Source organism: Hyla sarda, chromosome 6 (genome assembly GCF_029499605.1).
Source record: "Hyla sarda isolate aHylSar1 chromosome 6, aHylSar1.hap1, whole genome shotgun sequence".
Taxonomy (NCBI): Eukaryota; Metazoa; Chordata; class Amphibia; order Anura; family Hylidae; genus Hyla; species Hyla sarda.
The window spans coordinates 80,655,385-80,670,365 of NC_079194.1; the positions used below are offsets into that span (position 1 = coordinate 80,655,385).

General features: G+C 45.9%; 1 protein-coding gene across 2 annotated transcripts in view; it reads right to left on the reverse strand.

The window, feature by feature from the left end:
• The window catches only part of SLC6A11 (solute carrier family 6 member 11), a 375,576-nt gene that overhangs the window by 11,564 nt on the left and 349,031 nt on the right, over positions 1–14,981 (reverse strand). For both annotated transcript variants that reach the window (XM_056524287.1, XM_056524288.1), the window contains exon 12: positions 7,397–7,499. In XM_056524287.1, the coding sequence (XP_056380262.1) occupies positions 7,397–7,499 (103 nt within the window). The remainder of the gene's footprint in view (positions 1–7,396; positions 7,500–14,981) is intronic.

A 14,981-nucleotide genomic window follows, 5' to 3' on the forward strand; every position in this document is an offset into this window, starting at 1 on the left:
TGAGTAAAACATATAGTGGCTGAATGACTCCCTGGAGTTTGTGGCAGCAGGAGGAGACCATATAGTGTATGAATGGCACAGCCTGGAGGTGGCTGTAGCATGAGGAGACATGTAGTGGCTGAATGGCACAGCCTGGAGGTGGTGAAGCATGAGGAGACCATTAGTGTTGAGCGGCATAGGCCATATTCGAATTCGCGAATATTCGCAAATATATGGACGAATATTCATCATATTCGCGAATATTCGCATATTCGTAATGTTCTCTTTTTATTTTCGCATATGCGAATATTCGCGCATGCGAAAATTAACATATACGAAAATTTGCATGTACAAAAATTTTCATAGGCTAAAATTCGCATATGCGGAAATTATCATGTGCAAATTTTCACATATGCGAAAATTCGCACACCAGTCTCACACAGTAGTATTAGAGCCTTCTTACACCACATAAGCTGGAAGCAGAGAGGGATAATCACTGTGATGTGTACTGTGAAAAAAAAAAAATAATAATAATATTCGTAATTACGAATATATAGCGCTATATTCTCGAATTTTCGCGAATTCGCGAAATATGCGATATTCGCGAATAAAATTCGAATTGCGAATATTCGCGAGCAACACTAGAGACCATATAGTGTCTGAATGGCACAGTCGGGAGTGGGCTGAAGCATGAGGAGACCATATAGTGGCTGAATGGCACAGCCTGGAGTTGGCTGAAGCATGAGGACACCATAAAGTGGCTGAATGACACAGCCTGGAGTTGGTGACAGCATGAGTAGAACATATAGTGGCTGAATTGCACAGCATGGAGTTTGTGGCAGCATGAGGAGACCATATAGTGTCTGAATGGCACAGCCTGGAGGTGGTGAAGCATGAGGAGACCATATAGTGGCTCAATGGCCCAGCCTGGAGCTGGCTGAAGCATGAGGAGACCATATTGTTTCTGAATGGCACAGCCTGGAGATAGCTGAAGCATGAGGAGACCATATAGTCGCTGAATTGCACAGCTTGGAGTTGGCTGAAGCATGAGGAGACCATATAGTGGACAAATGGCACAGCCTGGAGTTGCCTGAAGCATGAGGAGGCCATATAGTGGCTCAATGAGACAGCCTGGAGGTGGCAGCATCATCAGGAGTACTGAAAGGGACCCGGTGACAGAGTGGTGCGGTGGGTGGCAAAACCAGTACACGGTGACGAAGGTGAGTGAAAAAAGTTCTGATGTGGAGGAATGTTTGTAAATGGGGAGCAGCACCTTAAGTCTGTTTGGCACTATCCATATTTGTGAAGTATTGGTGTGGCACCATGGTCAATCTACTCTGATGCATCAGGCATTGGTGGGTGGAAATCCTGGCTGATCCATGCCTGATTCATCTTCACAAATGTCAGTGACTCCACATTTTTAACGGAGAGACGAGTACTCATTGGGTTGACTATGGCCCCCTTCGCACTAAACAACTGCACTGATGGCACACTACTGGCCGGACAGGACAGCTTTTCCAGAGCAAACTCTGCTAGTTGGGGCCACAAATCAAATTTGGTTGCCCAGAAGTCCAGCGGATCTTCAAGGTGTGTTGGCATGGGAATGTCAAGGTATGCCACCACCTTCTGGTTCAGGTCCTGCTCCAGGTCTACCTGCTGCTGATGAGTTGCTTCACAATGTGATTGAAGAAAGTTACTCATCAGCGACTGTACACTCAGGCTGCTGCTGATGGAGCTGGTACTGCTCCTGCCACCCCACCCGTCCCCAGCAGCCAATGCAGTGGAAGGTGAGCGCAGAGCGCCCCCCCGAGTCAGACCTGCGAGAGGATGGACGATGGCGCCGATAGGCATCGGCCAACTGACAACGTAGGATGTCTCTGTAGTAGGTCAGTTTTTCCTCCCCCTCAGTCGGTGTAAAAAAAGACCCCCCCTTTGTGCCGGTAGTGAGGTCCAATAAATTGGAGAGCCAAAAGTCATCCCGCTTCCGAATGGTGACAATTTGGCTGTCACTACACAAGCAAGTCAGCATGCATCGTGCCATTTGTGCAAGTGACTCGGAGGGACTCCCTTCCTCCATCTCCACTGCATACTGCCACAGTGTGTCTGGGTCCTCTGTCTCATCTTCCTCATAACCCTCCAGCTCCTCTGGCTTCTCCTGTTCCTCCTCTCCTGTCAGATTACTAGAAAAACCTCCCATGTGGCGAAACCTAAACTGTGCTCCACTGTGCCCCTCCCCCTCCTCCTCCTCCAGTTCACCCCCCACAGGGCTCATGTGGCTGTTAGATGTAGGCACCACGTCTCCATTGCCCTGACCAGCCATCGTTTCCAACACGTGTTGTAAGAAATGAATCAGTGGAATGACGTTGTTCATCCCGTAATCCTGGCGACTTACTAATAATGTGGCTTCCTCAAAGGGCCTGAGCAAACGGTAGGTGTCAAGTATGAGCTGCCAATGGTTGACATTGAAGTAACAAAGGGGAGTACTCCTATCTGCTTGGATCATCAAGAAATGGGTGATGGCTTTTCTCTGTTCATATAGTCGGTCCAACATATGGAGGGTGGAATTCCAATGTGTGGCAACTTTGCAAATCAGACTATGTTGGGGGATACTGTTTTGATGCTGCAGCACAAGCCATCAGCTCTCTGAAAGGTGCAGAGTCCACCACTTGAAATGGGAGGGACTGCAGCACCAGCAACTTGGACAGGAGCACATTCATCTTCTGCGCCGTTGGATGAGTGGGCGCATACTGTTGTCTCTTGGACATTGCTTTGCCAATGGATTGCTGACGGAATGACTGACTAAATGTAGGAGAAGCAGGAGCATCTGGAGCGACAGAAGGAGGGTATGACACAAAGCTCCTTTCAGCTGAGGTGGTGGAGCCTTGGCTGGCTGAAAGAGGGAGCAGCGTGCAACTGGGTGATGCAGCAAGCTGGACCACTTCCTTGGAGCCAGGGTTCTCCCAGGCCTCTTTATGGTGGCGCAGCATATGTTGACGCTGGGCCATGGTGCCAACATTGGGACCCTGGCCACGCTTCACCTTCTGCCGACAAATCTTGAATGTAGCTATGTTAACTTCCTATGGATGCTTGATGAAAAACTGCCACACGCTGAGTAGCTGATTTTCCCTCAACAGTCCGCACTAATTGACTGCTACTGCCGCTGTCTCCAGGAACCCCTGTTTCACTACCTCCCAGGAAGGTAGGCTGCTACGAAGCATGTGGTCTCCCCCGGGCATGTTTGGCTCCAGAATTTCCACTTCTGCCACCATGCTGACTGGCAACCATACTACCACCTTGCTGGCTCAGCTGCTGCCTCACGGGCAACCTGCAACCCTCTTCTCCTGATGATGATGAAGCCCCTTCTGCACCCGGCTCCCAATTGCGATCGCCTTTATCATCATGAACAAGTGTCTGCACATAACTGATATCCTATTCAGGTTCCTCAACAGTGTCTGCTTCAGGACCCTGAACACTGGCAACACCACCTCCCACGTCACTCTCCTCATCACTACCTGCCCGCCTAGCGGAGAAAGCGGCGGATGTCTCTTCCACTTCTTGGCTGGGCAGTAGCTGCTGACTGTCCTTTATTAGATCGTCCTCAGTGAATAGTGGAGCTGATCCCACAGCATAAGATACTTCTATAGAGGAGGGAACAGCATAGGACAGAGGCAATGGAAGGACAGGGACTGCTCCCAGTCCATGCCAACTGAGAGTTGTGTCTGAGGAACCCACTGACTGTTGACTGGGGGTATCAGATGTCACTTGTGATGAAGTCGATGACCGTGCATAGTGCTTATATGAGGGGAGTACAATATGCTTCACTACGCTTAAAACAGTATTTGTCTAGAACAGCAGCAGATGTGTACTTTTGGCTGTCTAGGCCCTTGACAGATTAACAGGTACAAAATAGTACACTACTAAAATGTAGGTATGTGGTATTCACTTATGAGGGCAGAAAAATGCTCTACAGTACGCTTTAAAAAAAGTATTGCAGTAAAACACCAGCCGGTGATTACTTTTGCCTGGACTTTCACAGTATATAGGCCTTTGACAGATTAACAGGTACAAATAAGTAGTGTTGAGCGGCATAGGCCATATTCAAATTCGCAATATTATGGACAACATATATTTGCTAAATTCGCATATTCGTAAAATTTGCATTATATTTTCGCATATGCGAAAATTCGCATATGCGAAAATTTGCATATACAATAATTTGCATAAACAATGTGAAAATTCGTACGCCAGTCTCACACAGTAGTATTAGAGCCTTCTTTACACTACACAAGCTGGAAGCAGAGAGGGATGATCACTGTGATGTGTACTGTGAAAATAATTTTTTTTTTTAAATGAATATTCGTAATTACGAATATATAGTGCTATATTCACGAATATGCGATATTCGCGAATAAAATTCGCATTGCGAATATTCGAGAGCAACACTACAAATAAGTACACTACTTAGATGTACGTATGTGGTATGCACTTATGAGGGCAGTAAAATGCGCTACATTATGCTTAAAAAAACGTATTGGAGTAAAACACCAGCCGGTGATTACTTTTGGCTGTCCTTTCACAGTATCTACACCCTTGGCAGATTACCAGGTACAAAATAGTACACTACTTAAATGTGCGCATGTGATATGCATTTATGAGGGCAGAAAAATGTGCTACAGTACACTTAAAAAAGTATTTGAGTACAACACCAGCCGGTTAGTACTTTTACCTGGCTTTTCACAGTATCTAGGCCCTTGACAGATTAACAGGTACAAAATAGTACACCACTTAGTTGTAGGTATGTGGTATGCACTTATGAGGGCAGAAAAATTCGCTATAGTACACTTATAAAAGTATTTGAGTAGTGTTGCTCGCGAATATTCGCAATGCAAATTTTATTCGCGAATATCGCATATTCGCGAATTCACGAATATTCGCAAATATAGCACTATATATTCATAATGACGAATATTCTTTTTTTTTTTTTTTTTTAGTTTTTTTTTCCACAGTACACATCACAGTGATCACCCCTCTCTGCTTTCAGCTTGTGGTGTAAGAAGGCTCTGTGTAAGACTGGCGTGCAAATTTTCGCATGTGTGAAAATTTGTATAAGCTAATTTTTGCATATGCAAATTTTTGCATGTGCTAATTTTTGTATATGCTAATTTTTGCATATGCTAATTTTCGCATACACGAATTTTCGCATATGCGAAAATAAAACGCGAATATTACAAATATGCGAATTTAGCGAATATATGACGAATATTCGTCCATATATTCGCGAAATATCGCAAATTCGAATATGGCCTATGATGCTCAACACTATATTTGAGTACAACACCAGCCGGTGAGTACTTTTGCTTGGACTTTCACAGAATCTAGGCCCTTGACAGATTAACAAGTACAAAATAGCACACTACTTAGATGTATTTATGTGGTATGCACTTATGGGGGCAGAAAAATGTGCTACAGTACGCTTAAAAAAAAATATTGGAGTAAAACACCAGCCAGTAATTACTTCTGGCTGTCCTTTCACAGTATCAAGGCCCTTGAAAGATTAACAGGTACAAAATAGTACACTACTTGGATGTACATCTGTGGTATGCACTTAAAATGGCAGAAAAATGCGCTACAGTACGCTTAAAAAATTTTTTGGGCATAACACCAGCAGTACACAACAGTGTGGAACACACAAAAGCTTTGTACTAAAGGCAAAATTGCACTCTGTCAAAGATTATTAGGAATGGACTGCTGGGTATTATACTGTCTACAGACTAGTATAACCAGTAGATGATTTGTTGTGGAACAAAGACACAGAATTGCGCTGAAAAATTATTTCTGCCTCCTCTGCTAAGGTTAATGAAGTTAAGGCAGCTTGTTGAAATGTATGAGGCAACATACAGCTATCTGCTCCTCTCTGTAATACAATGAAAGTGGCTGGGAGGTTACTGGCTGCAGTAAAAATCCTTTTCAGTGGAAAAAGCACTGCTCTCTGTCCACCAGAATGCTGATGTGACTAGGAGGTGAAACGCTGCTGGAATGAGCTTTTCTGTGTAACACACACACAGCGATGTCCATCCTATCTCTTTGCAGTGTAATGAATGATATGACGAGCCGCAAAATGGCTGCCTATTATGTAGGGCTGTGCCATCACGTCTGATTGGCTGCTGATAGGCTGCATCCTGCATGTGATTCAGGGTCATCCCACCTACCCGCCTTGCCTTCCTGCCTTCCCAGAGTTCCTTGCCCCCATGTTCTCACATGTGGATCCACCATTTTAGATGCCCTGAAGCCTGGACCACACTAAATGGAGTTTAATGAAGGGATCGCCGTGATATTTGTATTCATTGGGAATCAAATTTTTCATGAAATTTGTAACAAATTCGGATTTGTCAGCTTCGATTCGCTCATCTCTAAATGAAATTAGACAGAGACCATATTACTACTATTGCCCATGTGGCTTGGTAGTATATACAGTATAGCAAAACCACCAAATTCTCTAGCAGGAACTGGAGGTAAGGGTACTATAAGACTGACTTCCTCTGTGAAAGCCGTTGAACAACATAGTACTGGTAATAGATGTGTAACTATAGAGCAGTGGTGTCTAAACTGTGGACCTCCAGCTGTTAAATAAAAAACTACAATTTTCAGAATGCTGGGAGCTGTAGTTTTGCAACATCTGGAGGTCCACAGTTTGGAGACCACTGCTCTAAAGCATGTTAAAAGTTGCAGTCACATCCAGGCCCAGAACTATAGAGGGACCTAAAAGGATTTTCTATCCCATATGAGAAGACTACTAATGATGTGATAGCGAGTAATGCCCTTGTAAGGCTGGATTCACACATGTCCAGCAAAGATGAACCCAGCCTAAAACTGAACACAACTGATGCTACAACTAATGACAATGTGCATCAGTTGTCATCAGTTATTACGCATCCGACGTCCATTATTGCTGAATGCTGGACCTTGAAACACAGCAAGATACGTTCCCCTGCCGGTGATGGTCCGGCATGACCAACCATCAGGCGCCCAAACTGAGATGCCGGATGATTGTGAACTGTCTCATTCAAATAAATAGGATCAGTTCTACCATCATTTGCATGCCACAGAGAACACTACCGGACAACTGATATGTGCGAAGGGGGCCTGATAGGTTTTGTGTAATGGCTCATAAGCTTCATGATATATCTATGAGACATACCATAGTGATTGCCAAATATTCCATGGCTGTAATGTTTGCTCCTTTCATTTTTTATATACATTATATATAAAAATAATTATCACTAAATTAATAAGATAAATTCCATGTTTCTGCTGACATAGCTTCAATTGTAAATTGGAGATAAAAAGGACAATACATACTGTATTTTTTACAAACTGTAAATTGTATATTTTGAATAATAAATAGATATGCACTTACCATAAATCCAACCTATGCAGACACATTCAAACACTGCAACGAACAGAAGACACATACCACTAGCAGCATATGAGTCAAAAAGTTGAAAGACATACATTCCGCCCTAGAAGACAAACATTGGAAGTTCTAAAGTTATAGTAAATGTTACATTTAAGTGATTTAAGCATTGTTAGATAAGTAAAGAATGCCTAAAGGAGTACTCTGACAAATTAACTTATCCCCTATCAACAGGATAGGGGATAAGTAGCTGATCGTGGGGGGTCCGACCGCTGGGCTGTGTATAGAAGATAAGCTATACCCGCACTAGCGTATCACCCGCACTAATCTGTCATACAGGCTTGTAGTGCGGGTGATACTGATCAAAATGATACTTACAATGTCCTGAATGGTCCAGCCATTGCGCCGTTATCGCTGTTTTTCTTTTTCTGTAAATGAGGACCCTCAGGCATGGGTAGAGCTAGGACTGGAGCTCCGGGAACCCCATGTGACCTTCTGGTGGGGCGGGCTCTCCACCTGGCTCATCAATATGCCCAGCCTGTCTCCCTGCTCTCGCGGCAGGTTTTTGCCTCGGCACATGCGCCGCTTCCAGAGTACACACAGAAGCGGCATCAGTTTAAGCCTCATTCCCATGGCCAGCAGGGAAGTGTGAGGATGCACAAAGGCATGAGGGTGAATGAAGCTGAAACTGATGCCACTTCTGGGAGTACTCTGGAAGCGGCACATGCACCATGGCAAAAACCTGCGAACAGGGAGGGAGGCCGTGCATAGTGATGAGCGCCCACCCTGCAGAAGATCATATGGGCTGCCCTAAGCTCTGGTCCTAGCTCCGCCCGTGCCCGAGGTACCTCATTTACATAAAAAGAAAAACAGCAATGATGGCACATTGTAAGTATAATTTTGATCCGTATCACAAGCACTACAAGCCTGTATGACAGGTTAGTGCGGGTGATACTGATGACAGATTTCCTTTAAAGGCTATGGACACCTTTACACTGATTTTTTTTATTGTGCATTTGGGTCCTGAATACAAAATAAAACAACTTTATAAATAGTCTTTATTAAAAATGTCCCACTACTTAGCTTCTGCTCATAGACTATTAGAGTTTCTGAAGGACTTTCTGTACTATCAAGAGGGGGATCTACACAGAAGCTCAGATAGTAGACAGGAGGAGAGAAACCTTGGATGACAGCTCACACTGGTGGGAGATAGAGAGGAGAGTGGATGCAAGGCAGTCTGAAGGGGAGAATAATATAGGCTGTGTTTAAATATATAGAAAAAAAACTTATACAGCAAATTGTAGAGTCTATAGAAGCAAAAGTAAGCAACTTTTTTTAATACAGACCAATTGAGATTTTCTTTTTTGTCAAATGATAAATACAAAGGAAGAATAGGCTTTTCAAAAGAGTCCATAGCCATTAATGATATCTCGAATTAGTAAAAAATCATATTCTATTTATAGATAAAAGTCTATTCCATTCTGATTTGTAAGCACATAACTGAAGTCTATAATCATGATGTCACTTCACGCTATAATGGGCACAACAATATACAGTAACCCCTTGGGGTTAGAAAAAATCTCTTTAACACATGGGTCATAAATAAAACATAATTTTTAATATGTGACACAAATAAAAGGTGAGAAACACACGTTTAAAAACACATCCCCAATTGTGTCACTGTACAATTCTGGAAAGTGTCACTACCCGGTCTCCACACAATTATCCACCAACGGACTTGTTAGCACCAGATCGATTCTTATTCCCTTTATTGACTATAAAACCTATATCACTATCATGGTAGGAGTTACCCCCTATTCTGAAGTAGAGTTAGAATTTAGGGGATGTATTACCCTCAATTTATATAACGAGAGATGAGCGAACTTTTCAAAAATTCGATTCGGCCGATTCGCCGAATTTTCTGAAAAAGTTTGTTTCGATCCAAATTTGTTAGCGGCGAATCGATATTAAATAAGGCTATTTCTAGCCTACATACAGCCTCTATATGGGTATAGAACACTTTGCTGTGTTCTAAAACGCATATGGAGTGTGCTGGGGTAGTGAAATAATATTAATATTCAGAATAGCATGCAGATTACCGGCATCATTCTTAAAATCACTGCCGCACAGCAGCACAATGACAGAGCCTGGTGGTGGCATCAATGTCAGGAGACCATATAGTGACTGAATGACATAGCGTGGAGGTGTTGGCAGCATGAGAACACCATATAGTGGCAGAATGACACAGCATGGAGGTGTTGGCAGCATGAGGACACCATATAGTGGCTGAATGGCACAGCGTGGAGGTGTTGACAGCATGAGGACACCATAAAGTGGCTGAATGACACAGCGTGGATATGTTGGCAGCAAGAGGATACCATTTAGTGGCTGAATGGCACAGCGTGGAGTTGGCTGATGCACTAGTACACTACACACCAGGGCTTCACAATTCCCCCCCCAAAAAAAACAACACAAGAGAAGTTTTTTCTCATAGGTAGCACCCGCTATCCAAAAATTTGAAATTCCCAGACCCAGGCCCCACCTCTGCGGCATCAGGAACCCATATATTGCCTGAAGGACACATCCTGGAGTTGGCTGATGCACCAGTACACACCAGGGCTTCACAATCCCCCCCAAAAAACAATACATTGAGAAATTTTTCACAAAGATTTCTCATAGGTAGCACCCGCTATCCAAAATTTTGAAATTCACAGACCCAGGCCCCACCTCTGCAGCATCAGTAACCCATATATTGCCTGAATGACACAGCCTGGAGTTAACTGATGCAAGAGTACACACTAGGGATTCACAATCCCCACCATAAAACAACACAATTAGAAATTTATGACCAAGATTTCTCACAGGTAGCACCCGCTATCCAAAAAAATTGAAATTCACAGACCCAGGCCCCACCACAGCGGCATCAGTAACCCATATATTGGCTCAAGGACACAGCCTGGAGTTGGCTGATGCACCAGTACACACCAGGGCTTCACAATCCCCCCCCCAAAAAAACAAGACCTTGAGAAATGTTTCACAAAGATTTCTCATAGGTTGCACCCGCTATCCCAAATTGTGAAATTCACAGACCCAGTCCCCATCTCTACGGCATCAGTAACTCATATATTGCATGAAGGACACAGCCTGGAGTTGGCTGATTCAAGAGTACACACCAAGGCTTCACAACTTCCCCCTAAGAACAAAATAATGATAATTTTTTTAGAAAGATTTTTACATTTTTTTTGATAAAAACAATCTCAAATGAACGAGTTGATGAGGCCCCAAAATTAAGGACGGTGGACCACCAAAAATCCTAATTTTCACCAAAGAGGATGAAGAAGCAGAATTAATCCCTCTTTGTATTTTTTTTAAGTAAAATTCGTAACCACTTACATTTAAAGATCAATGTTTACATTTGCATTAAGCATGTATTTAGCTACTGCTAAACTTCAAAAAATTATAGGCCCAAGGCCTGAGGCACCAGTGAGGCAAGTAGTTTGTGAAAGACACAGAATGAGTCTGGAGCAGTCATTTGCAGTACCCAAGAGCGTTTCATTACCCCTTACATTTAAAGATCAATGTTTACATTTGCATTAAGCATGTATTTAGCTACTGCTAAATATCCAAAAATGTAAGGCCTGAGGCCAGAGGCACCAGGGAGGCAAGATGTTTGTGAAAGACACAGCTTTAGTCTGTAGCAGTCATTCGCAGTACCCAAGAGGGTTTCATAACCCCTTACATTTAAAGATCAATGTTAACATTTGCATTAAGCATGTATTTAGCTACTGCTAAACTTCAAAAAATTACAGGCCCAAGGCCAGAAGCATCAGTTTCCCCCATATTAGGAGCATAGTTGTCCCCCAGATTAGGAGCATAGATGTCCCCCAGATTTGGCAGCATAGATGTCCCCCAGATTAGGAGCATAATTGTTCCCCAGATTAGGCAGCATAGATGTCCCCCAGATTAGGAGCATAATTGTCCCCCAGATTAGGCAGCATAGATGTCCCCCAGATTAGGAGCATAGTTGTCCCCCAGATTAGGAGCATAGTTGTCCCCCAGATTAGGAGCATAGTTGTCCCCCAGATTAGGAGCATAGTTGTCCCCCAGATTAGGAGCATAGTTGTACCCCAGATTAGGCAGCATAGTTGTCCCCCAGTTAGTGCGAGCCGGTCAGAGCCAATCAAAGGGCCGTATGTGGCAAGCGGGCCGTACAATGCCCAGGTCTGCCCCAGAGGGTTTCATAACCAACCATAATAGATAAAATGTAGTTGTAGGAGCATGGTCAATCTACTCAGACCCATCTGTCATTGGTGGCTGGAAATCCTGGCTGATCCATCCCTGATTCATCTTGACAAACGTCAGTCTCTCCACATTTTTAGTGGACAGACGAGTTCGCCTTGGGGTGACTATGGCCCTGGCCGCACTAAACACCCGCTCTGATGGCACACTACTGGCCGGGTAGGACAGCTTTTCCAGGGCAAACTCTGCTAGTTGTGGCCATAAATCAAGTTTGGCTGCCCAGAAGTCCAGCGGATCTTCAATGGTTGTTGGCATGGCCATGTGAAGGTATGCCACCACCTGCTGGTTCAGGTCCTGCTCCATGTCTACCTGCGGCTGATGAGTTGCTTCACTATGCAGGTGAAGAAAGCTACTCATCAGCGACTGTAGACTCAGGCTGATGCTGATTGTGCTGGTACTGCTCCTCCCACACCTCCCCAGCAGCCATGGCAGTGGAAGGTGAGCGCAGAGGGCCCCCAGAGTCAGACCTGCGAGTGGATGGACCATGTGGCCGATAGGCATCAGCCAACTGACTACGTAGAATCTTTCTGTAGTAGGTCAGTTTGTCCTCCCTCTCAGTGGGTGTAAAAAAGGCCCCCATTTTGGGACGGTAGCGAGGGTCTAATAAGGAGGAGATCCAGAAGTCATCACGCTGACGAATTTTGACAATTCGAGGGTCACTACGCAAGCAAGTGAGCATGCATCGTGCCATTTGCGCCAGTGACTAGGAGGGACTATCTGCCTCCATCTCCACTGCATACTGCCACGGTGTGTCTGGGTCCTCTGTCTCAACTTCCTCATAACCCTCCAGCTCCTCTGGCTGCTCCTGCTCCTCTTCTCCTGTCCGAAGACTTGAAACACCGGCCATCTCATCCAACCTAAACTGTGCTCCGCTCTGCCCCTCATCATCCTCCTCCTCCAGTTCAGCCCCCACATGGCTCATGTAGCCTTGAGATGTAGGCGCAACGTCTCCATTGCCGTGACCGGCCATGGTTTCAATCATTTGTTGTAGGAAATGTAGGAGTGGAATTACGTCGTTCATGGCGTAATCCAGGCGACTCACAAATAATGTGGCTTCCTCAAAGGGCCTCAGCAAACGGCAGGTGTCACGTATGAGCTGCCACTGTTTCACATTGAAGATACACAGGGGAGTATTCCTATCTGCTTGGATCATCAAGAAATCAGTGATGGCTTTTATTTGTTCGTATAGTCTGTCCAACATATGGAGGGTGGAATTCCAACGTGTGGCAACGTCACAAATAAGACTATGTTGTGGGATACCGTTCTGACGCTGCAGCTCAAGGAAGGTGTGCTTGGCGGTGTACGAGTGGCTGAAGTGCATGCACAGTTTCCTTGCCATTTTCAGGATATTTTGCAAATGGGGTGAAGACTTGAGGAAGTGCTTGACAACCAGATTCAACACGTGTGCCATGCAGGGCACATGTTTGACACTTCCTTGTCGCTGGGCGGACACGATGTTCTTCCCGTTTTCTGTCACCATGGTTCCCATTTCCTGATTTCCTGGAGTAAGCCATACTAGGATTTCTTTACGAATGAACTTTAGCAGTTCCTCCCCTGTGTGACTCCGTTCGCCAAGGCAAACCATGTGAACAACAGCTTGACAACGCCGTGCCCTACACACGTGGTACGATCAATGGCCACCGAGATTTGGAAGTGCAGTGGAGGCCGAGGACACGGTGGAGGATGAGGAAGCGGCATCGCACGCTGTAACAGGACCAACTGCCTGGAAGCGAGAGCATGGAGGAGGAAGCGGTGTGACCTGTCCAAGTTGCTGTTGTGGCTGTGCAGGAACCACATTTACCCAGTGAGCCGTAAAAGACAAGTATTGTCCCTGCCCGTAGCTACAGCTCCACACGTCGGCGCTGCCGTGCACTTTTGAACACACCGACAGGCTCAAGGACTGGCCCACCTTCTCTTGTACAAACTTATGCAGGGCTGGTACTGCCTTCTTCGCAAAGAAAGGACGGCTTGGGACTCTCCACCTCGGCTCGGCACAAGCCATCAATTCTCTGAAAGGTGCAGAGTCCACCACTTGAAAAGGGAGGGATTGCAACACCAGCAACTTGGACAGGAGCACATTCAACTTCTGCGCCGTTGGATGAGTGGGCGCATACTGTTGTCTCTGACATGGCTTCGCCAATGGATTGTTGGCGGAATGGCTGACTAAAAGCGGGAGAAGCAGGAGCGACACAAGGAGGATTTGACACACGGCTTCCTTCGGCTGAGGTGGTGGAGCCTTGGCTGGATGAAGGAGGGAGAGGATGGCCACTGGGTGATGCAGCAGGCTGGACCACTACATCGGAGCCACGGTTCTCCCAGGCCGCTTTATGGTGGTGAAGCATGTGTTGACGCAGAGCCGTGGGGCCGACATTGGGACCCTGGCCACGCTTCACCTTCTGCCGACAGATCTTGCATGTGGCTACGTGAACCTCCTCCGGATGCCTTATGAAAAACTTCCGCTCGGCCGAGTAGCTGAATTTCCCACCCGCAGTCCGCACTAATTGACTGCTACTGGCACCGTCTCCAGGAACCCCGTTCCACTACCTCCCGGAAAGGTAGGCTGCCACGAAGCAGGTGGTCTCCCCCGGGCACGTTTGGCTCCTGAATTTCCACTACTGCCACCACGCTGACTGCCAACCGTGCTACCGCCTTGCTGCCTCAAGGGCAACCTGCAACTCTCTTCTCCTGATGATGATGAAGCCCCTTCTGCACCCGGCTCCCAATTGCGATCGGCTTCATCATCATCAACAGTTGTGGGCACGTCACTGATGTCCTCCTCAGGTTCCCCTACAGTGTCTGCTTCAGGACCCTGAACACTTGCAACACCGCCTCCCACGTCACTCTCCGCATCACTACTTGGCCGCCTAGCGGAGCAAGCGGTGCATGTCTCCTCCCCTTCTTGGCTGTCCAGTAGCTGCTGACTGTCCTCTATTGGATCGTCCTCAGTAAATAGTGGAGCTGAACCCACAGCATAAGATACTTCTTTAGGAGAGGGAACAGCATAGGACAAAAGCAATGGGAGGACACGGACTGCTCCCGGGCCATGCCAACTGAGGGTTGTGTCTGAGGAACCCACCGACTGTTGACTGGGGGTGTCAGATGTCACTTGTGATGATGTCGATGAGCGTGTTAACCAATCGATGATGGCAGATGGGTTGCTGGTGGAGACACGACCGCTGGCTGATAACGGGAGCTCAGGCCTCTCGCTGCGACTCCTGCTGCCACTCGCCCCAAGTCTGTTGCCAACTCTGCCTGAAGTATTTAGGCCTCTGTCACTCCTCTGTGCACG